Here is a 27,594-nt window from a genome sequence, read left to right on the forward strand (position 1 = left end):
GTGAACCAAGAGCTTCTCACAGATTGAAAGAGGCCCGGGTCATTTACCTTTTAAAACTTTCGACATTCGTTGAAAAGCCTTCGGCGTATTAAAAGATATTCGTTTCTGTATAGCTAGTAATATTTTTGGTACAAATTGCGTTCTGTTTTGAGTTAGGTATCGGATTTCATTAGTAAAACTAGCAGGTTCTACCTTACGCGTGACGCTGTTAATTGCTTCAACGATCTTTCATTATTTGGTAGTTTATTAGTAAATAAATAGTTTGAAGAAACCGATAGGATTCGTTAGAAAAGCCTTACCGATGAAAAATTAAAATACTTATTCATTTATTGTTTGTATCGAACGATACAATTTGTGTTAATAACAATGAATATTCTTCAGAAACGTAACCATACACTTTCTGTTTCCTAATATTTTCATTTGAATTTATAAATAAATAACGCATGAGTTCCCATTTTTTATGCTAGATAGCGTCGTTGAAGTTTACAGAAATCCATTTAAATTCAAATTTGTATGTTTGTGAATTCCCCATAATTACTATAATTTTTGTTCGATTCGGATGAAATTTCATTTAGTTGCTCCTTACGTTCCGACGGAAAGTACAGGTTACCCAATTTGCAGGAATATTTGTCATAAATATTACGATACGATACCAAAGTCTCTATTAGAATATTTAGAAAGAATGCAGTTCACAAGAATATTCTATAAATACAAATTAACAAGTAAAAATGATACCGTAACATAACGTAATACATTTTCGTTGCTTAACGTGTATTTGCTCGAAACTATAGAGTAACTAAACAGCAAAACAATAACGCTATTCGAATTATCTTTGCGACAGACTGTAAGCCACAGAAGAGAAATAAAAACGCTCTGCTCTGAACATAATAGTAATTGTTATAGGAAGAACCTCGAAATCGTCTCATGTGAAATGCATAGACTTTTTTGTCGGCTGTCGATACTCGAGACGCGTCTTTTCTTTCGTCGACGGTGATAGGGACGCGGTTGAGGTAAGTACGATTGGCCACGTGTCATAAGCTCGTAAGTAGTATCGCGCACGGGCATGCATCGGATAGCGTGGTCATCGGGAGTAAATCAACCGAATGTGTACGACCGTCTTTTAGCGAAATTCGAGAGAACTGGGCCAAACTGGGAATTATTCCCTCGCGTAGCACTTCGTCACGTAGTTATCCGATGGAAATGGTGTCCTACGCAGAATGTGTTTTCTTCCATTTTTGGAGCTCTTGCCCACGGAATTCAGCACGTTCAGTAATTCATTTTCTTCCTCGAAGTGGTTCACAAATTTCGATTAATTTTCGAGCGTTTTGCTTCATTACAACGAGTAGCTCTGGTGAAGTATTAATGTCGTAATTCTGTTTAACAAATCACGTTGACATTTATAATAGGACGAAATAATTATGGTGTACACGGGCGTGTTATTAATGTTGTTCAATGGAGGGATATCAGGCAAAAGACACTGTTTAGGCGATGTTTTAAAATTAAACGATCGAACAAAAATCTACTTTTCTACTAATAGGAAGAAAAGCAAAGATATACTCTTATAGAAAAAGAACATTACTTTGAAAAAATTTCAATAAAATCACCTAGTGACGTGTTTGTCTTCTAATACGATTCGAATTGCATATTGAATATTTGTCTACAATTACAAATGGAGAAACTGTTTAGATAGCTTTAGTCGGACAAGACTCCTTGATGTTACTTGAAATAGGAACGTGTTATTTCACTTCCATCGTAACTTGAAATTTCGTATGTAATGGAAGGTAATTGTTTAACTCTGTGATTCTATAACGAAATAGTTCGGTCATTACCGCAGCAAGGGTGTCGCATCTTGTTACAGGAGCCGGTCATGTAAATCTCGCCGAATTCCGAGCAGTTTAGTTAATTTAATGTTACCCGAAGTTTGTTGCAAACCAGCTCGTGATAGTGTACGGTGCTGAACGCGTGTTCCCAGACCGACAGCCCACAAACCAAACACCGCTCTGGTTGACACAATCGTGATCTGGCAGTTTGACAAATGTTCGTGGATACGACCTCCGAAAATTCGCGTGCATTCAGAATATCGTAGGACTCTATCCGGCTATGGCCTATAAATACTAGTTTATTGCTAACACGTGGCGCTTGTTTGCATGCATAACTTCCGGTGCAATATCGAACCTAGCCCGCACCTTGTCGACCAGTCGCCGAACGACCATGCAAATTGAGTTTATCTCAGGACTGTTTATGCACTTCAATTTCTACTTTGGCGGTGTAGTCTTGAAGTTCAATGCGCTTTAAGTGCTACCAGGCATTACAGCGATGCTTTGAGCCCTGAGGCGGTGATTGAATTATTATTATTATTATTATTATTATTATTATTATTATTATTATTATTATTATTATTATTGGTTCGAACAACGTTACCACAAACAAGTCTCTGTTTCACACATTGCTGAAAAGCCCTGTTTGGAATTAGATTATAAAATAAGACAGCCATTTTATTACAACTCGAGTCTATATTATAGCATTTACGCATACTGTTTTTTACGGGTACACTCATCGTGGATAAATAGCAATATTTAGTGTTATGACGAGAATTCTGTGTAGAAAGTAGTTACAATTTGCTGTTTGTATCGTAATTTTTGTGGAAACTAAAATATATTCGTGAATGCTAGGATGTTTGAAATATTTGGAGGCCTTGATGAAATTATAAAAATGATCAAATGACAAAATATAATTAATTAGTCACTCGAGCAGAAAGTGCATGATGCGCCTATTAGTAATCTACAATCATTAAAACGAAAGATAGTGGACGCACGTGAAGAAATTACAGACATTCAATGTCAATCAGAAAACCAGTAGACAGATTTATTATTTCGAAATTATTTATTCCTAATTTCTAATAGAACAACTTCAGAAGTAAATAGCTCTTGAATTAAACGTTTGCGAGCACATTTCTAGAGGAAATTTTTGTTTGTTTGGGTGTCTTGAGTTCATCTTTTAAGTTTGGCCATTTAATCCGCGAACACCTTGTATAACGAAATGGAAACAATACATGGGTTCGTTAAAAAAAAAAATATACATGACTTAAATCTTATGAAATGATGCCGTTAGGAAAAATTCTCTTTATTGCTACACGTCTCAAAGATAATATAACTCAATCCTCGTGACACTCTTTTTTTATAAGATCTTAAATAATCAAGATATTCAAGTATTTTCATTTAAATACTTTACACTCTACAGTAAATTGAATAGCATCGGAAAAGGGAAGGTGCAAAGACGGGATAGCTTTTGATCGTAATTACAAAGTCTGATTTTAAATCCAACTTCAAGGTTGCTTTTAAATCCACCCTCAAAGGCCAATTTCAAACCCAACCACAGAGTTGCTTTCAAACCTAACCTCGGGGCTGCTATTTAAAATTGTCGTAATATAACTAACTACTGTAATAAACGGTTTTAGGAAAGAGGTTTTAGGATCTTGTTTTTTGACAATTAAATACGGCTGTCGCGGTAGTCGTGATGGACATTAATATAAACAATTCCTCCATTTGAAACAACAAACATCGGGTATACACCATACCATTTATGTTTTTGTTAAGAAATAGAAAAAGGATCTCAAAGTTTTTTTTTTTTTGGATTATCACCTTAGAGAACATCTGAAGAATCAGTAAATTTAAAATAATTATCAAGATTACAAAAGTATTTTTTAATTCTTTAAATTAATCATACAAAAGTCTACAGCACTTTAATTCGTACAAATTCATACAATCCTTAAGCACGTTGTAAATAGGTTTATAATTGATCTAATAGCGTGATTCCTTATAATTTTCTTTATATTCACCGCACCAAATAAATTACGTATAGAATATTTTTAATTCAACATTTTAGCCACGACACTGGACTTTCTTGAATTATTCCCTTTCATTCCTAGCGCTTCTACTTTGTTTAAAAAAGATTGGTATCGGGGGCACGTGTAATAATAACTTAAAAAAATTATCGTTCCATATAGTTTGGCCAAGTTCCATACAGTCTGGTCGATCTATTTTGAAACAGTGATGTCGATATTGCAAGATTCATAGAGTTTCCTTTGAACGGTTTCACAGCGTAGTAATTTTATTCTTACTCCTAGGAATCCGACAACAATGGAAGAACAATAGAAAACAATATCGATATGGGCCACTCCGTAACATGGTTTTCACATCGACTCAGGAACAAATTGTCCGAAAAGAAATTTTCGCGATAATTACGCGATCAGTGTCAGATAACGCGACCGAACGAATTTGCATGTTTTCAATAAAAATGAGTCGTGATCTTCGGGGTAACACAGACCTATTCGCAATTTAACGACGTCGTTTTGTCAGCCGGTACATCATTGGCCGAGAATCCATCATTACCCCAACAGATTGTTGTCATCGGAAATCCATTTCTCGACCAGAAGCTGGACCGTTGGCAAGGAGCCCACGTTCGGGTCGTCTTCGCGGTCGACAGTGGCTTTACTTTGAGAACAATTTATGGAACATTAGACGCAGAAGAATAGTCTTTCGCAAGAGGAATTAAATGAATTCTTCTTTGCAGTTATTGGGCATTTGTTGGTTGCAACGTTTCGAAACCCTGGTGTAGGTTCTTCTTAGTAAAGTAGGTGTGCGTTATATTAGAAGCAGGGGAAAACCGTTTTCCGTGAAATAAGTTAAATAAAACTAGTTTTCATTTAAATTTCAATTCTTTACCTGGTTCTGTAAAAATATGAATTTGAATAAACATCCACAGTCTACTTTTAACTATACCATATTTGGCTCCTCTATTTAGGTTTGTATAGAATTTATTCTACATATAAATTCCGCATAAATAACGTAGCGTTGGAGGGTTACTTGTATATACAGAATATCCCCCGAAAAAGTGGGTTCTATTAGTGTTACGTAAATTCTGTCAAAGACATTACGAAATGTATCGATGACCAGCGTTACTAACACGAGTAATCTATAGTAAATTCTGGAAATGATCACCAATTTCACACAGAGGAGGTGATCGCGTCGCAAAATTGGCTGACACTTCCCTCGTAACATATGTATGGTGACGTTGGTCCAGTAACTACCAAAGGATTCTATCGATCGTCTCAATTTTCGAAAATGTTTCCGTAGACGTGTTCGAGGTGACTATTTTATAGGAGAGTTACTCTCACGTTCTACTCACTGATGCGGATAATGGGCGCCCAATCAGTGCCTTATTGTAGCAGAGAAATGTGCAGGAGCTCCATAGTACTGGAAACAGTATCGTTCTTGCTAGAGGAATGTCTGTGTATGGTAACTGGGAGGATACTGTATAAACAATTCAAGCATGCATTCTTCGATTAGCTAAAGAAAATATCAGGTTAGCCGTTCACGAGGAATTATTTATGCTTGCCATGCAACGAATTAAGTAATTGCAGATGAATTTTCAATCGATCATCACAAATGTCTGTTGCGGTGATTAAAGATTCTATTGAGAGTGAAAAGTCTCGAGTGAAATAAATTTTGTTTGAAAATGCAGAATAGATGTAATTTTTGTTTTGAAGTCAAAACTAAGACTTCAATCGTTGGGTTAGAATTAACGAAGTCAATTAATTGAATTTAAATTATAAGCATACATCTACTTTTGTGAAAAAAAAGAATGTTCTCAATTTTCTGAACATGCCATGTATTCAGACAAATCTCAAGTTACGCAGAGTGCTATACCAGGGATAGGTGATTCCTCGTGTAAAAATAAATAGAATATATAGAATACTATCTTTTCATTCGAGTCTCTGTTTTGAAGATAATCGATTTTGTATATTCTTGGTGCACGATTCGACTTGTCTGACACGTCTGGCCATTACACAACGTTTCTACTTGTGTTTGTATTTGTAACTTGTAACCAGTAATCGTAGTGTAATCAAAGAAAGATTACCTAAATTTACTAACTAAACTACTTTAGATATTTTCATCAATTGTAACGTTTTTGATAAACAAATTGAAAATATTTTTACCTTTATTATTTTATATGCTTCAGATATCAATACATGAAAAGGATAATCGGTACAAGTATATTTAATAGATTAGAAATGTTATAATTTAGGAAAATGTTGAAAGTAGTGCAGTTTAAACAATTTTTCTCTGTCAATCTTTATTGACGGAAAACAGATATCATGGTATCGTTAGTCGTCCACGAACACCAACGGAAGTAGAAACAGTGAGTAATGTACAGACCCGTTCCCCAGTCGTCAATCTCACTCTTGTACCAAGAATTTTCAAAATCGACTTTCTCGAGAACGCAAAGGCACGTAGCAACAGAAATTTATTCTACATTTTCTATTTACGTTTACACGCCATAATTCTCTACACATAAAACCATAGTAATCTAGTTTCCGACATTCGTTCTTTATTCAATTCCAATTAATGGAACTCGAGCAATCCACATCACCATGCGACTCAGAAATTCCAGTAACGTGTTACGAAGATCTTATACTTTCTATATAGATCGATACATTTGTAATTGGCAGAATAAATTGGCAGAAATAATGTTCAAAGCATGTACTTTTAACTCACGTAGAAAGTATTTGTATCAGACGTTCTATATATTCGGCAGAAATTCTCAAACATCAACATTTCGCCGAACTGAATACTGGTATTCCATTTTAGGTAGTGCACGGTAATTAAAGATCGAAGTAAACTTCCGCTCGGAGTTGGAGAAAATTGCCATGAAATTGGAGCACTTTTCAGCCGAGAAAATCGAAAACGTTGCGCAAAAGTTTTGTACACTAAGCGACGTCGGACTTTTCGTTAACACCGTTTTAATTGCGTTTCGAACTTTCGTTCAATCAGTTTTAATTTTCTGTAATTGGGATTCACGCATATTTTCGGCCCTGACTATCTCGAAGTGTCTCGATTATCGATCGGTGGCTCGATGGCTCGTATTTATCCGCGCTGTCCCGATGGATTCGGCTATCTTCCACAGGAACGTTCCCTTGAAACTGTTTGTAACAAATATCGCTCGCGAAGACGGTCTCGCCTCGACAGTTTGATTGTTTGTCTTCCGTCACGGTCGGTTTTTGTTCCCTGCTTGTTATACTTTAATGATCGCTTTTTGTCGGACATTGTTTGCGAGAAACAAACGGCATTGGAGAACGTGTTTGTCAGGCGAGAGTGACTTATATATTCATGGTACGGCCAAGTTTTTACATAGATTTGCAAGATTACATTCGCGCCTTGATGAAGGTACAGTCAGGTAGGTAGATAGATGTGTGCAGGCACTTAAGTAGATAGACAGGTAGCTGGACAGATACATGGATAGATAGGAAGATAAATAAATAAGCAGGTAAATGGATATAGAGATGTTTTCATAGATAGATATATAGATAGATAAATGAATAAATAGAAACATAAATTAATAGATAGATAAATAGATAGATAGGTGGTTAAGCAAATAGGATATACTCATCTATAGATAATTAAATAAAAAGACATGAAATTACCTAAACGTTACAAAATGCATCAAACACATGCAAAATAGAAAATTTATTATAAACCATGTGACGAGAAATGGAAAATTGGAAAACTTTGGTATTGAATCAAAAATGAAATTAATCCTTGGGAATTAACAATCCCCAAAAAATAATCGATCTTCTACAACAAACAAAGGACTATGCGATGCTTGTAATGCAAGAGAAAAATTACAGCAAATTCCTGTCTGATTAATTAACATCATCCAATTGTGTCCCTGTCAAAATTTGCTTTTTCGTTTCTTCTGGGTTATACTTCCAGTAGAACTTACAGCGTGACCAAATAGCTGTCGCGTTACTCGGACAACGTGTGCACTTGGCTCAGTTTATTTCTCAGTTAATAATTGGAAAAGTTTTGGTAGAAGTTGGCTGGAGGTAGTTGAATTTAAAGGATGCCGCGACGGAGGTTGGAAATGACGCGTAGAGGCGGGTAACGCAAGCTTCAGTTGTTCCAGACGTTTAACGCTTTTTCCGCATCAAGTGTTAACGATGACAATATCTAAAATTAGTCGCGGACGTGGCTAGGGAGATCATGTTTTATGCGAATACCGACGAGCGTTCCTGCAGTGTCTTGCATAGGAAGATGAGTCGTATGAATCGTTGCGCGTTGATACCTCGGACATCTATTTTTGAAGTGTTACCGATTGTTAATGGAACAACGCAAGAAAATGGAAACGTGAGGTATTTATGAAATGTTGTTGCAGACAGAATTTTCAACTTTATTTTTATTTTTTAGTTGACAACTCTTATATTTTTTTATCGAAGTGAACTGATTCTACTCGAGATTACAATTTCAACCCTTTGCACTCCAGATTTTCTGATTTCGGTACAGTTCTGTCGCGTCTGTCTCGACATAGGACAGCAAAGGGTTAATAGCCATTGAATATCTAGGAACACGATTTTTGTAACTTTGGATAACTATGGAAACTGTCATTATTCTAAGATTTTCACTTCCTACTTATTAAAACTACAAAAATTTCTAACTTTTAGCGAAAGAATTCACAAAAATCTTTTTTATAATTTTATCTATTTATACTTACAAGATGCACAAGTTTTTCCTATTTTGTTTTAATCGTGGTTTCTTCAGTTTCAAACATTTGTCAAGCATTTTTTATTAATTTTAAAGATTAAGCTCTGAGAAGATGAGCACGCGGATGTGCTCCATGTGGAGGATTTCCAAATTATCCAATCGAATATTTTTTATATTATTCTCATCAGTCCAACCAATCATTTCACGGAGAAAAAGATCTTCAGTTTTCTTCAAAATGGTCAAGGTGGAATGATCCAATGAAAAGGTCAACATTAAGAACATTTTTCCAAATTCATAGAATTTTTCCTACTTCAAGAATCGCCTGGTTTGCGCGCTTATGTGTTCTCCGTCGTCTCCGGCACGACTCCGAACTTTAATCTTGAGATCATAAATTCCGCAATTAGAAACGCGAGTCGTAAATCACGAACATTAGAAACAGACTGGCTTCCACGCGAGCACCGGTAATGGAGCAAGTTTGAACGCAATGCGATAAGAAATAGACTTGCGTCGACTAGGCTTCAAAATCAAAGAGGTACACGGTTTTTTAAAAGAAGCTTCAGGCTTTTGAATGCTGATAACTATAAAGATTCCATTTTTTTCAGGTGTTTCACGTATGTTAATTAGGCAGTGACTCAGGAAATTGATCGAACACAACTTTTCGTTATCGTTAAAGGCGCAATCGTTAATTAGAAATCTTTGGAAACGTATTTAATATATAATTTAATTGGTTACATATTTTTCAGAAAAATAATTATTCGATAAATTGGAAATTATGGAATTGTTTTAATATTTTGTATATTCACTATTTCCATCGATAATAGCTTGTAGTTGTTTAAGCATACTTTCTATAAATTTTTCACATCGTTCAGGGGGAATCTTGTTTCATATTTCCCCATAATAACTATCAATTTGACCTGGTTTTGTTAGACACTGTAGTTTTTTTCTTTAATCGACCCCTAATATTTTCAATAGGATTGAGCTGATTCTGCTGATCGTTTTAAAGTACACACGTTTCGCAATAATTACTGAAAACTGCATCGAAGAATTTCTTTAGAAATAGCCCTTGCAGACTAGAGACATCTCCATCAACTTTTATCCGGAACAAAAAAAAACCGGAATATTCTTTTAAAGTAGACGAGTAGAAGTACGTTCGAGAAGGCTCTTTTCCAACTCGATTTTAAGTCAGATCCAACAATTTTTAAAGATACATTTGCATTCATCGGGGACGTCCGGTGGTAGATATTTTATATGGCTTCAACGCGAAGTTCTATCCGTTTTAAGATCGCACTTAAAATACTTGACACGAAACACGAAAAGTACATTAGATTAAAAAGTGGTCGGTCTTGGCAGGATATATTTTCGAATGCGATGGCGCACGTTAATTACCAATTCGACATGAATGCGCAATTATGTAACAACTTCGATTGGACTTCCGCGAAGCAATTAGACGTGCGAATTAGTGAATCGAGGAACGGATTATTTACCAACTGGGATTGCCTTGGAGTGAACTATAAATTCACTTGGCTCGCTAATTGAAAGAAATAGGAAATCATTTAACTCTGAGCACCTGTTCGCTGATTCCACCCGAGTTTAAAATTGTGTCGATCTGATAAATCACAGATCGGTCTGTGAATCAGGGTTAATTTGTTCACGATGATATGGGGAAGTTCATCCAGTAGCTACATCGGACACGAGTTCCGCTCTTCCGGAGCTGACTCGCAAAGCTGATGCGAGGATTTGAAATAATTTGGGTTTGTCGAGGGTTCCTTTCAGTCGTGCGGTCACAGGGAGTCAATCATGTTCTATCTCAGCGGAGAAATTCCTTCTGGACGAGCCTCTTTAATAAAATCTTGACTTCAAGAGGACGCGCATGTCAGAGAATCTACTTCTTATTTTTGTACTAAATTGTAAATAGTACGAAGAATAGACAGTTAACGGTCCCTATTAGACAATTAATTTCTCTCCTTTCTAATTAGTTTTACATTTCTCTACTGATGGGAGCCAGACATTCTTTTAGTCGAATCTTTAACCAATACTATACTTGGAGAGATCTTTTATTAGAATTACTTTGTATAGCTTGTGTAAGCAAAACATGTTTTCGAGATTCGATTCTAGTGGAATACACCCTTTACGTTTTCAGTACCTGGATACACGAGCGATATTGTTGTCGTGCCCATGTTCAATGCATATTAACGACATATGCTCTCTGGTGTAATGTCTAATATATTTCAAGCGTACGAGCCAAGTCCAACACATACGTCCAGCCTGAATAAATCGAAGCTGTCTCAAACAGTTGTACGAGGATTGATTCAACGAAGTGCAGGTGCAATTTTTCGCTGTACTCTTTTTTTTTTTTATATCGATAATAGATTTATACACCTACCCCCCAATTTACTCGGAATATCGGTTTCTCAGAGGAACGTGTAAATCGAAATCGTTGTTTTCTTTATAGAAAACCGCGTGAGCCGAAAAAAATGTTTATAGTTTAGTCAGTTATTGTATTAAATTTATTTCATTTTATTTCGCTCAATGACGTGCGAATCGATTCAGAAATTGATACACAAAAAATTCGAAAATTAAGGAACATTAATTGCGTCACTCTAGAAGTTGTCTCGAACGAGAATTTCTCATCGTTCTTTTTAACAGTGAAAATAAAAGGCATCGTCAGCTGGAAATTAACCAAAATTTAAGTAAATCATCTACGTAATTATTTGAAAACCCTGTCGATGAATTCAAATATGATTATTCCACTTCCATACGAATTTATCATAAAACACCTCTTTACTTGGCCTCTTCGAAAAAATGACAAATGCGACGGTGTAATGTACGTCTACTAAGAGTTACCCTGACTCGACAAGTACTGTAATTATCGCTGAAAAACATCATCCGTGCAAAGTGTACAATGGCCAAGAAGCTCGGCAACCGTTTGTTTGGGAACATCGCGCGGATCGTGTTCGCGTCTAAAGTGCTTCTTGTCCGAGACTCAATTTCAACGGTGAAGACGAAGCGAATCTCGATCTGCAATCAGATTTAACGAAGCTTGCTGCCGAGGTCACGGCTGCGACGATGGTAGCGCAACACGTTTCGCGACCTGATGATTTTATTACTTGGGTTTTGCTTATTGAAAACTCGTCCCGTTATAAAACCGTGAGAGAAATCCTTGAAAACGAGCACTCGCGGGCGTCGCACGGCAATCTTTTCAAACGGAGTCGAGCTTGCAACGAGACACACTTCAGTACGATGTTCGCTTTTTAATAGGCTGCTTTAATAAGCTCCTGAAGCCGCTGGCGTAGGGTTTTACGGGTGGACGGTTGATGGCTTAGCAGTTATTTAACGATAAAGTTTCAAGGGGATTCGTGTCATCGGTAACATAAGCATTATTTGCTGGTGAATTTATGGCACGATTGAAAGATAATCGGTAGCTACTGATTACTAGGAGCATCCATTTATAGTGTGAAGAAATAGAATAAATACCAATGACATTATCAAATATATTCTGTACACGTTTTGTAAATCGTGTTCATATTACATAAAGTATACCATTAATGCATAAAATTCGCAGGCTAGCCATCGTGTATTTCATAATTTCTATTACACAAATATGCATATAGATGTGATCTAATTAAGCCTGTCAAAGGCAATGATTACTTTATTAATTGGACAATATTAATTCGCGGTTCCCTTCAGGTATAATAAATTCAAATAATTATACAATAAATGAACTTTTAAGTCGACAGTTTCATTTAAGTCGAAAACAAAGATAAAAAATGAGGAAGTGAAATTAGAAAGTCATTTACAAGTAACAGGAGTACCTGTATTTTTCAATTAGATTTAGAATGAAAATATTTATAATAATAATGTTATTATAATTTATTATTATAATTTAGATTAAGAATATGACTATAAAATGTAATAATTCTACAGATGCAATCTAAATATAAATTATTACGCGCGATTTTACACAACTACACTTTTCTGCTGCCTTTCTTTTAAAACAGATATCCAAGACGTCTCGGTTGTATTAAAAGTGCAACGGTCACAGCTGAGTTCTCAAGAACCGAGCAGATTAATGTAAATTTCCCGCTCGATTCTCTGGGAATCCTGGTGCTTGTATTATACGTTGCGTGATTCCGTTGAAACTTCTCAATTGCGTTAAAGTAGGACGACGGCGCGAGAAAACCGCGAAGAATGTATCTTTGCCGAGTGAAAAGTTTCCAGTTTCCGTATCTGCATTCTGCCAACTGGTCAGCGCAGTTCCTTGTGAATTCGGCGTGCGGCTATAGAAACAACTTTTCTGGATACCACGCCATACAATCGTAGTTTCTATCCACGATATACAAGGTCGTTTGATAGTTGCTATCACGCTATTTTATATAATAAGAATGCTGTCAGAGGTTGCTCTCTCACTAAAAGTCAGCAATTCTTAAGATTTATTTTTAATTTGTGAATGACATGGGAGTAAAGACATGGACATGGAGCAAGAAAAATCTTAAAAATAACTTTTTTTCCCACCATAGAGAAATTGGTAAATAATTGTTTAGACGAAAAGAGACGAAATACGTAAAGCAAGGAAAAGAGAACAGAGATGATCATCGATACAAGATCACAGTAAGGTTTTATTTACCTCTTCTTGTTTTCTGCATACATATACTCCATAGTATCCTCGATAATTTATCGTTGGCGTTGCTAAGCTGGAGCAAAATGTTCTCCGTTCGGTCCGGGCTTCACCACAATTTCGATAGTTCAGTCTCCGTTATTTTACAGAATTACACGAGCACTATAATTGGTGGTTCTTAATGTGTTTGGCGACTTAATCGACCCAGGGAGGCATTCGAAGCCGGGTAAATTGCATATTCTGCAGGCGACACATGGCTTTCGTATCGGATGCGAAGCATAAATTGAATTTCACGTATTGTAGCAGAGGGTGAAACCGGGGTTCATTAAAAGCATCGTGTACTTTGTCGGCCGAGTAAATTAATAGAGCTCCAAACCGCTCCGGTTGAGATGTGCAGGAAGCGCATAAAATTAAAATGTTATCCTCTTGGGAACGATTCGGACATGTCTGTCGCTGGTGAATAATGTATACCTTCTGGTTTCGCGTAAGTCTTTCCATTCGGGAAATTCATCGCACCGAAAAGGTTTGAAAATATAATATATAATTACCACGATCGAATTATGTTTGATACCAAATTAATTTCTTTAAAGTCGCATACTCATTGTCTACATGTTTAATCTTTGATTTAATTTTATTATCAATTCGTGGCAAACTTGATTTAAAATTAATAGTATGGCATGCAATCTTTTTGCAAGATGAATATAAATATGCAGTTTCAGTTCAGAAAGTACGAAACTGAAGTTTACTCTGGGGCACATCCCGTGACATTGCTTTAGTGTTTTCATTTAAATGGTTTCTATCGACTTACTTGATTAAAATCGTGTTTTTAATTTATTTACACAAATGTTTCCACCGATTTTCAGACAATTAAGGATAAAAGGTAGTGAAGCTATTTTTAAGTTAATGACCATAACAATTATCAATTTCTTTATATATTTATTTATTCGACAGCAGCAGTTATCACAGAACGACAATCAAATTTTTTGTCTAGGATGGATCATATACTAATTATTATACTATTATTTCGATATTCGAGATACATAAACTAAAACCTTGATTTTCTCTTGATTATTTTCTCAGTAAAAATATTATCGATCGTGTGAATGCAGTGATCGTGTTTGTGTCATAATTAATTTAATTATCTCGAAAATTACTTCGTGCCATTTTAAATAATATAAATACAAATATATAATAACTTTCAATGAGGAACTGCGTAGAGTAGCCACACGAAAGTTATTCATGTTCTATGCAGAATTCATGGTTCTCCTCGTCTTTCTAAAAACCTACGAAACACCGTCGATGTTAATAATTATTTACGTTAGTAATTACTTGTCTCGTATAAACTTAAGCTCCCCCATAAGGACGAGGCTTAACTTAGCCTGCGTTATAGTGCACATAAACTCCACAAATTTTCTCATGTTTCCCGTTTTCATCTCCCAGAATTTGCTTTTCCCGTCGGCAAGTAATCAATGGTGTTTTTTTTTTTCTTGCTTCAAGGATTAAGTCGGTGTCGAAACGCTGGGCGAGAAAGCATGCCAGCGAGAAAATCGGCGATCGAGGAGCAGAACAACGTTCCTCCTCGCGTGAAGCTTTGAGGATCCTCGAGGGACTCGGTGGCTTGCAAGAGAGAGCGAGAGAAAGAGAGCGACGGAACACGCTTGCAAATTGCCGTGCAGTTACGCGGAGCGAGTAAAAAGTACATGATGGAAAACGTTCGCGCGAACGCTCGACAAGTGGTCGTAGCCTCTGAAGTGTCGTCACCAAGAAGCTAATCGCAGTCATGTCGAACGAGACTAATGCGACGGACGATTTTCTCGACTACGACATCAACGAGTCGTTGAGTTACTTCGACTGGACGGAACTTGGACCTGTCCTCGTCGTCTACTCCTTCACGTTCTTCCTCGGTTTGGTCGGTGAGTGTTGATTGCTATACGCGGGAGTCTGTGAGCGTTGATTGCTATACGCGCGAGATTGTGATCGTTGATTGCCACACGCACGAGTCTGTGCTTGCAGACTCTTCTCTCCTATTTCGAATGTGCTGGCAAACATTTGTTCAACGTTTGGAAGCTAATTATAAAGGGTCTTCTAAAAGTCACTTAAGGATTTTGTACATATTGACCCTCTTAATGACCAACCAAGTTGAACACGAGCGATAAATGCTAATTTACTGTATCATATTCTCGTTCGGTGAGGTTCGAAACAGAAATGATGGAAATTTAATTTTGAATGACGATTACAAAATTTAGAAAGGAATATGTTACGAAATAGAGAGTAAATCAAGCAATGAGTGAAATATTTTAGTATTTGTTTAAAATTATATCGATAATTCAAAATTCTATAGAAATTGAATCGTTAGTATATGTACCTGAAACTAAACATGAAATTATAACTTCAATCAAACGATTCATTTTTAACCGACTTTGAAAAAGGAGGAGGTTACTCGGTTCGACATGTATATTTTCTTTTTTGTTGTACTTTGTTTCAATTCCTGCTTTTTTTTTGTACTTGGCATTACTGATCTGTAAAGAACTACTACTTCAGTTTCGGAGTGAACATTCTTCACTCGCGTTGTTATTGCACTTGATTTTCTCTTATCGCCTGTCAGGTTGTATCACCGAGTTGTTTATTTGAACACCACCGACGCGATAATTTATTTTATCGCTGACATCCTGGGTTTTGTCATAGCCGTAATCTTCATTAGATTCCCCATTGACACAAATTATGCAGACATTTGAATTGCATTAATGCTAATTTCAATTGCATTCCGTATGTTTCTATAATTTTCTTTCATGTTTTTCTTATTCAAGCTGAATATTCAAACATTCTCGAGATCGTTACTGTAAAAATGAAGCACGATCATCCGCGAGGATTATATCCATCAAGTCGCGTATCAATTACGTTCGCGGTAGGATGTCAAACTATATTCTAGAGCGCAGCTGTTGCAAATTATCTTTTGGAATCGAGATTGTTATGAGGCATACGAACCATCAGATGCAATCTAACTTTAAGTGCACTACAAACATAAAGTTTGCCCTTAATATTAATAGTAAACGTCACTATACCCTGCGAAGCTGGATTTATTATACCGGAAGGAAATTTCGGTAATCTCCAATTACATTCGAGGAGTCGAGGCGCAAATTTTAATGAACGGAATCAGATCTGTTCTTATTTATTATACTATTTAGCGATCTATTGATTCTATAATCTATGAAAAATGTAAATATGCAGCTTTTGAGCAGTTAGGGTTCCTTTGTTCGTAAAATTTATTTTTACTTGAGCTGGGACCATTCGAATACTATTAATATAACTTTCATAAGTATATAATACTTCGACTATCACGTTGTGAATATTACTATTTGAACTGTTAATGTACTTATAAATTAATTGTAGAATTTCAAACGAATAATTTTACAGAATTACTATACTAATAACAATATTCTTTGCTATATAAATATTGAGGAGCTTATTTAGCTTTAATCGGCAAGTTTTAATTATAAATGATGAGAACAACTTATTAATTCATAGTTTTTTTTTTTATTTCAGGAAACGTCGTTATCATCGCCTCCACACTGTGCCCGAGATTAAGACCTTTACCAGCAACGCCAACGAACGTCTTTTTGGGTGGTTTAGCAACGGCTGATCTTTTGCTCATAATCTTCTGCATTCCCGTGAAGGTGAGTTTTTCGCAACATACAGAAATGTATGATTTTCATTTTTAACAATGAAAAATTGTATTCTTGTTTCTGTCATTACATTCGCTGTCCAATTTAATAGTTTACTTTGAAAAGGAATCATAATACATACAGTGTTTAATGGTGTTCGTTTGATTTGGTAATAGTTTACGTTCAAAACAAATGAACCTTCGCATGATAAGACAATTGATAGTATTAATTGGTTGGCTTTCATTTCAAACGAACATGAATTCCATAGTCTCGTTGCCTCACGTACACATAACATGGAAAATATTTATAATCTTGGGACTCAAACGTTGTGTTTAATTCCTGTTTAATAGAGTAAGTAAGAATTCCTCGAATTACTAACATTTACTCCCAACTTTGTTTTTATAACTGCTTACCGTTCGAGTCGAGTGGTGGCTCGAGCTGAAAAAACATAAGCAGCGGTGTGGAGTGTTTCCTTTTCAAGTATTCTTAACGCAGAATTATTCGCAACTCGAGGCAGTCCTGAATTAACGTACCTTTGATTTTTTCAGAGTTGCAAACAGAACTGCAATAGTAATTCTTACTTTATTACAAAGTTATATCGTGTAAAGTGATATGGTGAAGATTACCAAACATACTCTTATTGAAATGACAATGTTAACAAAACAGTGTTTAACTTAATATCAAAAAATCTCTTTCGGTAAAAAATAATTTATCGTAGTAGATAGGATCTATTTTCGACGTGTGATTTTGGGAAAACGAATCGATCATCAACCTCGGACAGCTTAATTGACTTAAATTTACTGTTTCACGAATGTTACCAATCGATTCCTTTCTTAACGCAGATTTATTCCAAACTTATATTAGCAATATTATATTGATACGAAAAGGTCTCTACCAGCATAGTAATAGTTTATCGTAGTAGGTAGAACATCTAATTTCGACATGTGATTTTGGGAAAAAAAATAAGTCGCCAACTTCGAACAGCTTAATGAGCTTAAGCACTCTCTGGTAATTACCAGAATGACTTTAGCATTCCAGCGATCTCATCAGTCGGTTTCTTTTGTTTCTTGGATTATTCATACTTCCATCGATGCAATCGGAAATATGGCAAGGGTGACACGGCATCATTCGAACAGTATCATAATTATCCACGAGAGTCATAGTTATCATTATGTATGATACCAAGGACACTGATTAGTACGAGTACACCCAGCCCGCGTAATGTTTGTAATTTCAATGCGCACGTGTAACAATAAATCCTCTGTTGAATACCGCTGACGCGACTCCGTCGGATTTATACCATTGATCGCCGATAATTTCGTGAAATAATAATCAGTGGTTTATTATTATCTTCCTGGCATTGTGCAATAATTCATCGTGGAGAGAGTCTGTTTTCGCCGTTTCTGATTTATCGCGGAACGGTCGCACGGATTCTCCATCGCGCATTCATCTTGATATCCCTGCGATCGGATTGGTCGTCTCCTTTGCACAGTCTTTGCAACGTGGGATGATTATATAGCTCACTCGGGCTGCTGGTGATCGATTGTTCCACCGGTGTACGTATCCAGTTTATCGAAACAACGTCGGCTCCCTTACGCCTTGTCCTAACGCCTTGTTCTAATTGCCATTTAACTTAAATGGTTATGGTAAATCATTTTAAATAAAAATAAACATTCAATGACATCCTCGATCTTTTGACGATACAAGCGATGTCGCGTTAGGTGGCAGGAACATGGTTATTGTAGATTCATTCTACTTTTTTTACGAATTTCACGTGTAGATTGCGATTTAGTCTATTAACAAAACGAAACGCTATTCGAATGGTGAAGGTTCGAATACGGGAACATTGTTAATGAACAATGTAACCTGTTTGTAAAATTTAATTTCAACGATGATCTCCCTAATTTGACGGATGATTTGTTGTAACCAGTTTGCTGGGATATGAAGTTGGTTAGCAATCTGTGCATGTGTGTCTGGTATAGTAGGATACGTGCGTTGGATGGTCCCGGAAACAGAATATCAGACATGATGAATGTGCTCACGTGTTCAATATATAATATTAATGGTTCGTTGTAGGTGGTATAATATGGCTACAAAATATTGGCGCGTGAAATATGACATAGTTGTTTAAAACCTTTACTGAATAATCGAAGATATGGAGCACGTAGAGCAAAAATTCTTCTGTTATTAAAAGTCAATTCATAGATTGTATATATTCTGCTATATTTGTAATTGTTATTTGTAAATAACATGAACTCCTCCGTACACAACAGAAGTTTAGTTGCGTACAAATTCCGCGTAGAATGTATGCACATATACATGTATGTATATAAATTATCTCGTTTTAATTTACGCGGTACAATATTTCAAATTTAAGTGATGTCGCTTCACAATAGCGAATCCCCTTTCAAGAAAACCTCTGTAAATGTTCTCTTTTTGTACGCGTCAACTTAATACATTTCACGTACAGGGCATGCGAAGGGAAAATTCAGAAATGTAGAGCGTCGAATACTCGAATGTTATACGGGTACTTATTATCTCGGTGCGACGGCACGCGGTCCCGCTGACAAAACGACGCGGGGCTATGGCGCGTCGCGACGCGACGTTCTGGCTCGAATGAAAATAAAATCGAATCGTGCCAAGTTCTAAAATTACGTATCCAAGAATCGGCTCGATGCCCTCCGTGTACGCGCGTGAAGTATGTATCTGATTTACAACTTTCGAGGGTCAATTATGCTTTATTTGTTACATCTTTATTTCCCTCTCGGCCAACTAAACTGCACTTGGTTCTGTCAGATTTAACGCATCCTCGATTTATCTGCTCTTACCCCGACGTGTAATCGTTTGTTTCTACCGGTGGCTGAATTATTTTATGTTCTCAACTAAACTGGAGCAGTCTCGAGTGGTGGGATTAAAATTCCATCAAGAAACGTAACAGAGATTAAGTTTATTATGATTAACACGAAAACGAAAATTTTGGAAGCACATAATTAGGGGGAGAAAAAATATTTCCAATCATGCCCACTATAAATGTTTCGATTATTTATATTCGATGTCCTCTTCAATTTTTCAAATTGTACAACTATAATACAAAAGAGTATTCATGTATCGCAAGGAATGTTAGAACATCGATGAAAAGTTTTTCTTTTAAAAGTTTCTGTCAGTTTATTTTCTTCAATTTTCTCCTCGTTCTAGAAATTGCAGCATGATTACGTAGGTTATTATCTCATTTCGTGGAAAATTTCTTGTTTTTTTTGACACGAAGAATGTCATTTGTGCCCATAGTTCGCCGTCGTCGATTCACAGACGTTTCTGCCAATAGCGATCCGTGTCTTGGTAAACGTTTCTGCTCGCCATTCAATACGAGAGGACGTGATTTAATTTAATATCAGCTCAATTCGATCCTTTCAGTTCCAATGATGTCATTCGAAGGCAGTGTCTGTCTGAAAAGATTTGTTGCGTTCTCTCTTGTTGATTTGGTACGATATGTTTTTCACTTATGTTTATCTTTTGTAATCTGTACAAAAAAAAATTTTTCCGCTGTTCAAAAATGACCTGGTTTAGGTAAACCAACCTGTATATAAAAGTATTTTCTTTTCTTCTCACAAAGCATTGACTACGAAATTAGGACACAAAGTGTTATCGTGTATATTATTTCTTTAACTAAAAATACAATAATTTATTAATCATCAGTTTTTACTTCTATTGTGAACTAATACTTAAATTTTTGAAAAACTGGAGAAGAATTTATCCTTGAAACTTGCTGGCAACAGTCATTAATGTTACATATTCTAAAACTTTGTAGCAATTAAAATTCTTAATTTGCTCGGCTCGTCTAATTGTTTCAACTCCTTCGAGAAAGCAGATTTCGGCACAAACCATATCCCTACCATGTTTTTTGCGGTACACAAGCCTGAACGTTGTAATGATGGAATATTTCCGACGACGAGAGTCCGCGGTGGATGTAAATTTCCATTACCGTTGACAGTTTATTCCCCCAGGAATCGAGGTTTAGGAATGAAATTTCACCCTGTCTACGTAATGTGCGCGCAAAAGAAAATATTAACCCCTTAAGTGTCAGACTTTTATTTAGAAGACATTAGCAAGAACATTTTCTTCCTGATATTAAAATTGATTTGAATATTATGTAGTTTTTAAAGTGTTTAGCAAAGATCCGAATAAAGTGTATTATAGTTTGTTTGCAATTTTTGTTATAATACATTCTGAACATTCAAATAGCATGTGAGGAAAGTCTCTTTTCATATAAAAATTACTTTGTTTAAATATCCCTTCAGATCTTTTATACATTGTAGCGTACATGAGCTTTAAAGTTATTTTTAAAAACAAAATAATTAATTTCTACAAAATATTAAATAATTCATACTTGTAATTCTGGATTTATGGCGATACTCATTGGAAATAGTACACAACAAATTACGAACGCGTTGTTGCAATTAAAATAATTAAAGGGTAATCTGCTTACGTATCAATTTACATTTAATGAATTTTTAAACTGGAAAATCATTAAAATTATTGAAATTATAGACGTCTAAATAATCTCCAGCATGCGAACGATATTTTTGTTTATTCAACGGAAATTATTCAGTTTCGTGGCATATTCGTGTAAATTATAAAGAATGACTATTAGTGGAGATGCCAATAATTTGGTGCTTAGTTGATTAATACGTTCGAGATAGCAAACTTTGAAGGTGATAGAGCGTTATTTAAAACAGGAAAATATACTCGAAAAAAGGAGAGCTCATTTATTATCGTGCTGCAACGTTCATCGCGGAGAACTAGTCTGATTTATGCGTTTTTAAAGCGAATGGAATACTTATTCACATAAGTTCCTTCGTTCGATTTTCCGGCCGAATCGTGTTGCGAACATAACGCAAATCCCTCGAGGCGTGATCCCAATTTTGCAGCAAGATTTTCAGTTCCTTCAATCCTTCCCTTATCCTTTGAGTTGACGGCCTTCCATTACCGTTTCTCGAAAAAAGTAATCAAAATCTAAACGCACACAATTCTCACTGGGGTTCTCAAGCGTGGTTCGAAGATATTTACTTCCTACTACTAAACGTACAACCCCTATTTCATAGCTATTTACTACTTTCGCGTTTACATTACTCTACGGTATACACCGTGCCTCGATACTTCAGAAATACATACCTCGGTATATATATTTCTGTTTATGACTGTTTCATATATTCATAACTGAGCTTATCGTCGTAGGTTTTACGGCCGTGTAGGAGTTTATTTTTATTGGTGTGTTAGGCTAATGTAAAAATTGCGCGCGCTACTAAAAACAGGACTGGAATTCAATTTTTTTAAAAAAGCATGACGAAGAAATTGACGACATAAAAGTTGCATCGATATATCAAACGGTATTAAACTATACCGATACTATGATAATTGAATGCATAGTACTTTCATGTTCAGCTTATATTTTATCATTCTTCTTGAATTTCTTTATTTATTGAATGTTAGTAAATAAATTACAGTGCATCCAAACGTTTCGACTAAAGTGATAATTAATGAAAATAAATATTTAAACTTGATCCGTTCATCAAAGGAATGAAGTATAAAATAAAGTATCAAATTTTATATATGGCAGTGCTCTGTGATAGCGATTGAGGTGAAGAAGAATCATTAGGTAAAATTTCCATCTCAAATTGAAAATCTAAGATTAAAATTCTAAGTGACGTATCTTTAGCTTTTTAGACAATAACAGGTAATTCAGCTCAGCTAATTAGCTTTTCTCCAAGTATTCGACAAGAATTTAAGATAAATCATTGATATCGTTGTTAAGATACAAGAACATTCGAGATATTATTTGAAATAAATAATAATTTATCTCGAATATTCTTCTATGGCGCCGTTCGCCATTCTTATTCATATAAAAAGTGGAAAAAATGTGGAAAAGTTCGTAAATTCGACCATTATTACCCATCGTTCTGACATTTTTCTGGACAAGTGCGTAATCCGACTATCGCCTTACCCTTTGGAGAAAGAAGGTGGCTAGAAAATGGAAGCAACGTGCCAGCAGAGAGATTTATTCGTTATACCAGCGAAATAAAATCCCTCGCTCCCTCTTAGCGGTCTTGTTTCCTTAGCAGATAAAGTATAATTCCTTGGACGGTCGGTGTGCTAGCCACGGAGCGAAGAATTCGAAAGACGGAGAGGAAACACTAGCGTGTAAACTCTAGTTAGTATTCGTCGCGTTGGCGCCGCTGTGCGAACGGGCCGATTTAAGTGAATTGCAGGTTTCCTTTGGACAAAATTGGAAAAAAAGATTCGTGTTTCAAGGAAGGTTTGACTTTAAACGGTAGATTACGTGAACTTGGCGCGTGCTCATTGTAGTTTCTAAATGTTGAGAACAGTGGTTTGCTCGAGGCACCTCGTACCATTTCGAATGTGTGACTTAAGTGTCGAATCGATTTAAATATATTCGAAAGAATGGAAATGAAAAGTTCGTGATATCGTGGAAGACTTGAAACTATTTGGGGTTCCGAATACTAATAAAGTTTACGTCAGTGGTTCTTAAACTTTACGGGAAGGAAGTTTGTGGAAAATAAAGAAATATACTTCAGTAGTTGTTGAATTATCACCATGCAATTCAGAGATCGTTATCGTTCGCGATAGCCGCAGGGTTGTAAAAGTAGTAGCATCGAAAGGAGAGTAGTTGGAAACTAAACTAATTCGAAATTTATCTTGCCGAAGGGTGGTTCTCTTCGATCTTCCAGTTTGCCATAGGTTCTCTGGCGTCAGCTGTGAGCTACACGTTTGGAGGTTCGTTTCAAAGGTAATTTTAGCTGGTGCATGGAACTACCCTTAACCCCATTCCCGCTTTTCACGGAGGTTTCCCACGCTCCGCACCCCGAATTATAAAATTCATAGTAATTTCAATTAACAGAATCGAGTTGTATTCACGTTTGCGACACCCATTATTCGGCTTACCCGAGCTGCGTAGAAAGCGTCTCGAGAAATGTTTATCTCGTCGATTTACAGTCATAGTTTGATGTTTGCAAATAAATATGTATTTCATTAGATATATGTACATAAATCGACTTTACACGTTTATTTACTTACGGTGAAAAATTTATTTAGAAATATTATACATTTCATATAATTTAGATAAATTCCTTTAATAGAGAGAACAAATACTTATGGGATAGAAAAACAGAAGTCAGGACACACGTTTAACGCTGATTACATTATACCGTTTTAATCGCTTCGTCGGTTATATTCGATTACTCCAAAGTACGGCGGCGAATTTTCATTTAGTTGTGGTCGAAAATTCCGTTTCGAATGCGATATTATTCCGTGTTCTGTGCATTGGTAACCGAGATTAGTGGCAAATTACTGCTTTAATTTCTATATAAACGGGAACTCGTACATTTCGGAAGGGGAAATTCTACTTCGAACGTCACGAAGAACGTTCCGAGCTACATGAGAACGTGTCAACTAATTAATTAATGTTCTCGGATTTGAGAAACATGTCAAAGGCAACCGTATTAGAAGGGCGTACGATTAGATTTTACATCCATTGCAGAGAATTTTTCTCGCGCTTTTTGTACTTGCCTTTTATTAGTTAAAATATAGTACATTCTCTTTCATAACTGTAATCACATTTAAAATGTAATATTCTGCCGTTAATCTTTCTAAGAATATTGAAGAGCTTTATTCTTTACGGACAGAAGTAGCTAAGAGATTAAAATTTAATAAATTCCGTCGTTTGAAATTCACTGTCATCGGCAGAAAGGCTCCGTGCATTAGTATTATACGAGTCTCATTCATTGCAGCGTGTTGAATACATTCTATTTTAGCGACAGTGACAAATGATCTCATTAAAATTCTATTCGATAAACCTGGCTTTTTAAGCGGCTATTCACGATTTTCGCTTATTTTTGTTCTGGTAGGCGTTTTATCGACACTTTATCTTTTTTTAACGATGACTTAAATCCACGACAAGCAACAGGTACTACAGGTGCAGAGTAATTCACTGCGTTCGTGCACCGTAGTCTGTGAGCTTATTATGAAAATATACGAAATTTCAATTATTCTATTTATATGGTTGCAAACAGTTTGGTAAAAGTGTAATATTTTTTAGTTTTAGTAAAATATGTGTTTTAAATTTATTGAAAATAGTGCAATCATCATAAAATCGCAAACAAGTAATAGAGTTTTCTTTTACGCCACTTCTAATTTGCATCATGAAACTGTCTGTAGTATAAATAAGAGATTCCTTGTATACAAATTTAAAGTGTTTTAACACCAAGCTCCGTTTACAAAAGAATCAATATTGAAAAGTTTCAATGCACTTGAGTTAGATTTGACTACAGTGTCTGACCGATACGGGCTGCTTCTACTTGCGTCGATGATTTCAATTTTATCTGTGATATTATGATTTGGGTTCAGTCAGAATCTAACTCAAATTATAATATGTATAATTGTATGTACCGTGACGTGGCAGACGTCGAATTGCCGTACAATTTCGTGAAGTTCGGCTTCTCACGTCGGTATCTCCTGATACCTAGCGCTCGGGTTTTCCCGTAAAGGCTTGAGGAGTCGGAAAACTCTCATTTTGCGCGCTTCCCGACGCGGATCGCGGACCGTGTTGGGAAATCACGTTGCAGTACATAGATTGTATCCTATCCCACTTTCTTTTAATATAACATAGTTCACACACCTTCTTCTACTTACATTTTTGTTTGTTTGAATATACTAAACAAAGACGTTAAATATAGGGAAAAAAATGTATATTGTATACATCGTTTAACATGTTGTAACTAGTTAGAAGATAGTAAGATAAACGGGAAGTAGACAGTACGCCGCCACAATAAATATTTCCGAACATCAGCTCAAGTAGAAATAGTGAGCATAAGTCAGACATGTTAGCCAACGTTTACCGAATTGCACGAATACTGTATTAGTTTCCAAAAATAAAGGTTCTTTTAGATAATACGTAATTTTGAATTAATACGTAATTTCAAAACCATTGGATAGTTGACCAGTATTAACGTAATTTTTACAAAAGAGTTTCCTACTGCATATTTTATTTTTATCGTTGTCCGTTGAAGATGAAGATATTAGCTCCGATAATAGATTACACGGCAGCGTGGTATGGAGTGAGGCTGAATTATCTGTCAAATAATTATGAATGACGTATATGTACTATGTAGTAGCTACGTAGTACTATATGTGTAGCATCTACTGAATGTGCGACTGATTACCCACGTGTCTTCAGTACATATGCTAGTTATCGAAGTTAATGAACCTCTCAGAAACCGAACTCAACAATAAGCGATTGTACAGCCATTGTTTAAAGATTGTTTCGTAAAAAAAATATAAATTCAGTCACGTCGAAGAAAATGAGCGTAAAGAATCTTTCTAAAAAGTACTCGAGAATTACTATATGCCTTGCAAATTGTTGAGATGCCATAATCGTATCCTACAAAGGACGTTCCAAAATAGCAAATTCTCCACACAGGAAGATATCCTTAACTTCCCGAGTTACGATAAACGCTTGGCCATTGACGTAGAAAGCTCCTCGATTCCACCTTGACATAGTTTTGATCCTTCTTTTGGTAATCCTTGGAGCGCTCCTTGGTCAGAACCTCGTTAGATTAAAACGCTAAATGTTGCTCGTGGAATGGAGTCTGGCGTCCTCTTGACAGGCGTTCTTGGCACCGTGACAAACATTTGGAAAACACATATCTCGCGATAGTTTTTGTTCCATCGAGTGAGAATCCCTCCTTTCTCTCTCTGGCTGCTTCGTCAAAAATAATATCGTTATTTTTGAGAATCGAGAAACGGCCTATCGTTGTTTTGTTAGCGCGAGGGGCGAGCATTTTTCGTTGAATATTTCTGTTGAAGTCACAATATTGAATGAAAATTTTATCCAAGCTACTACCAGATACTATATTTTATGTTTGCATTTATTTCGTAATTGGACGTGGTGAAAGACAATATACATGATATTCTATATACATAGGTAAACAAGTAATCAATAATGATTAATTAATAAGACCATAAACATTGTAATTGGATGCAGTGAAATAAAATATACACGTATAAGTAGATAATCAAGTGATACTAATATGAAAATGTAATAAATTGAATTATCTCCTTGTAACTTTACCTAAACTTCAAGCATGCCGTCATATTCCGTAAAATTAACGGTGAAGTTGTATATAGAATTTTAAAAATAAACGAAAGAATATTTTACTAACCATGTAAAAATAAGTGGAATCATGGCATAGAAGTAACATAGTATTAAGCCTTCGATATAAAAAAATAAATGTTACCGAGGTTAGTGACGTCAAACTTTCTATTAGAGGAGCCACATGTTGGAATTTTATGTATAGCACTTCTAAAATTAAATGTTTCTTCTGATTCTTAGCATGATGTAATATTTTGACGTCATTAAAGTTAAAAGTAGGAGTCCATTCTACGTTGAAATAAGTATGTACGATTTGGATATTTATTTGAAAGGATGACATATTTATTTTCGTTAAAATGTACTACATGACAAATGAAAAAGAAATGTGTTTATATTATCGGGACTTCTATGTTAATTTTCAATAGTCTAGGTAAAACTATAAGTAATGAAATAATTCGTTATTTCAAATAGCTATCATTTCAAATAAATCGATACTATAATTATTTCCAAATAAATGTATTGAAAATAACGGTCTGAAAGTAGTTATTTCAAACAAAAGTCAAATATATATTTTATTCAGAAGATTATCAATATGGTCGTCGTAGATAATCATTG

General features: G+C 35.7%; 1 protein-coding gene across 6 annotated transcripts in view; it reads left to right on the forward strand.

The window, feature by feature from the left end:
* The window catches only part of LOC128878194 (QRFP-like peptide receptor), a 78,657-nt gene that overhangs the window by 4,953 nt on the left and 46,110 nt on the right, over positions 1 to 27,594 (forward strand). For all 6 annotated transcript variants that reach the window (XM_054126201.1, XM_054126200.1, XM_054126205.1 and 3 more), the window contains exons 2-3: positions 14,653 to 15,068; positions 16,699 to 16,829. In XM_054126201.1, coding sequence (XP_053982176.1) covers positions 14,936 to 15,068; positions 16,699 to 16,829 — 264 coding nt within the window. In that variant the 5' untranslated portion in view covers positions 14,653 to 14,935. The remainder of the gene's footprint in view (positions 1 to 14,652; positions 15,069 to 16,698; positions 16,830 to 27,594) is intronic.

This window comes from Hylaeus volcanicus, chromosome 6, assembly GCF_026283585.1.
Source record: "Hylaeus volcanicus isolate JK05 chromosome 6, UHH_iyHylVolc1.0_haploid, whole genome shotgun sequence".
NCBI classification, from domain to species: Eukaryota; Metazoa; Arthropoda; class Insecta; order Hymenoptera; family Colletidae; genus Hylaeus; species Hylaeus volcanicus.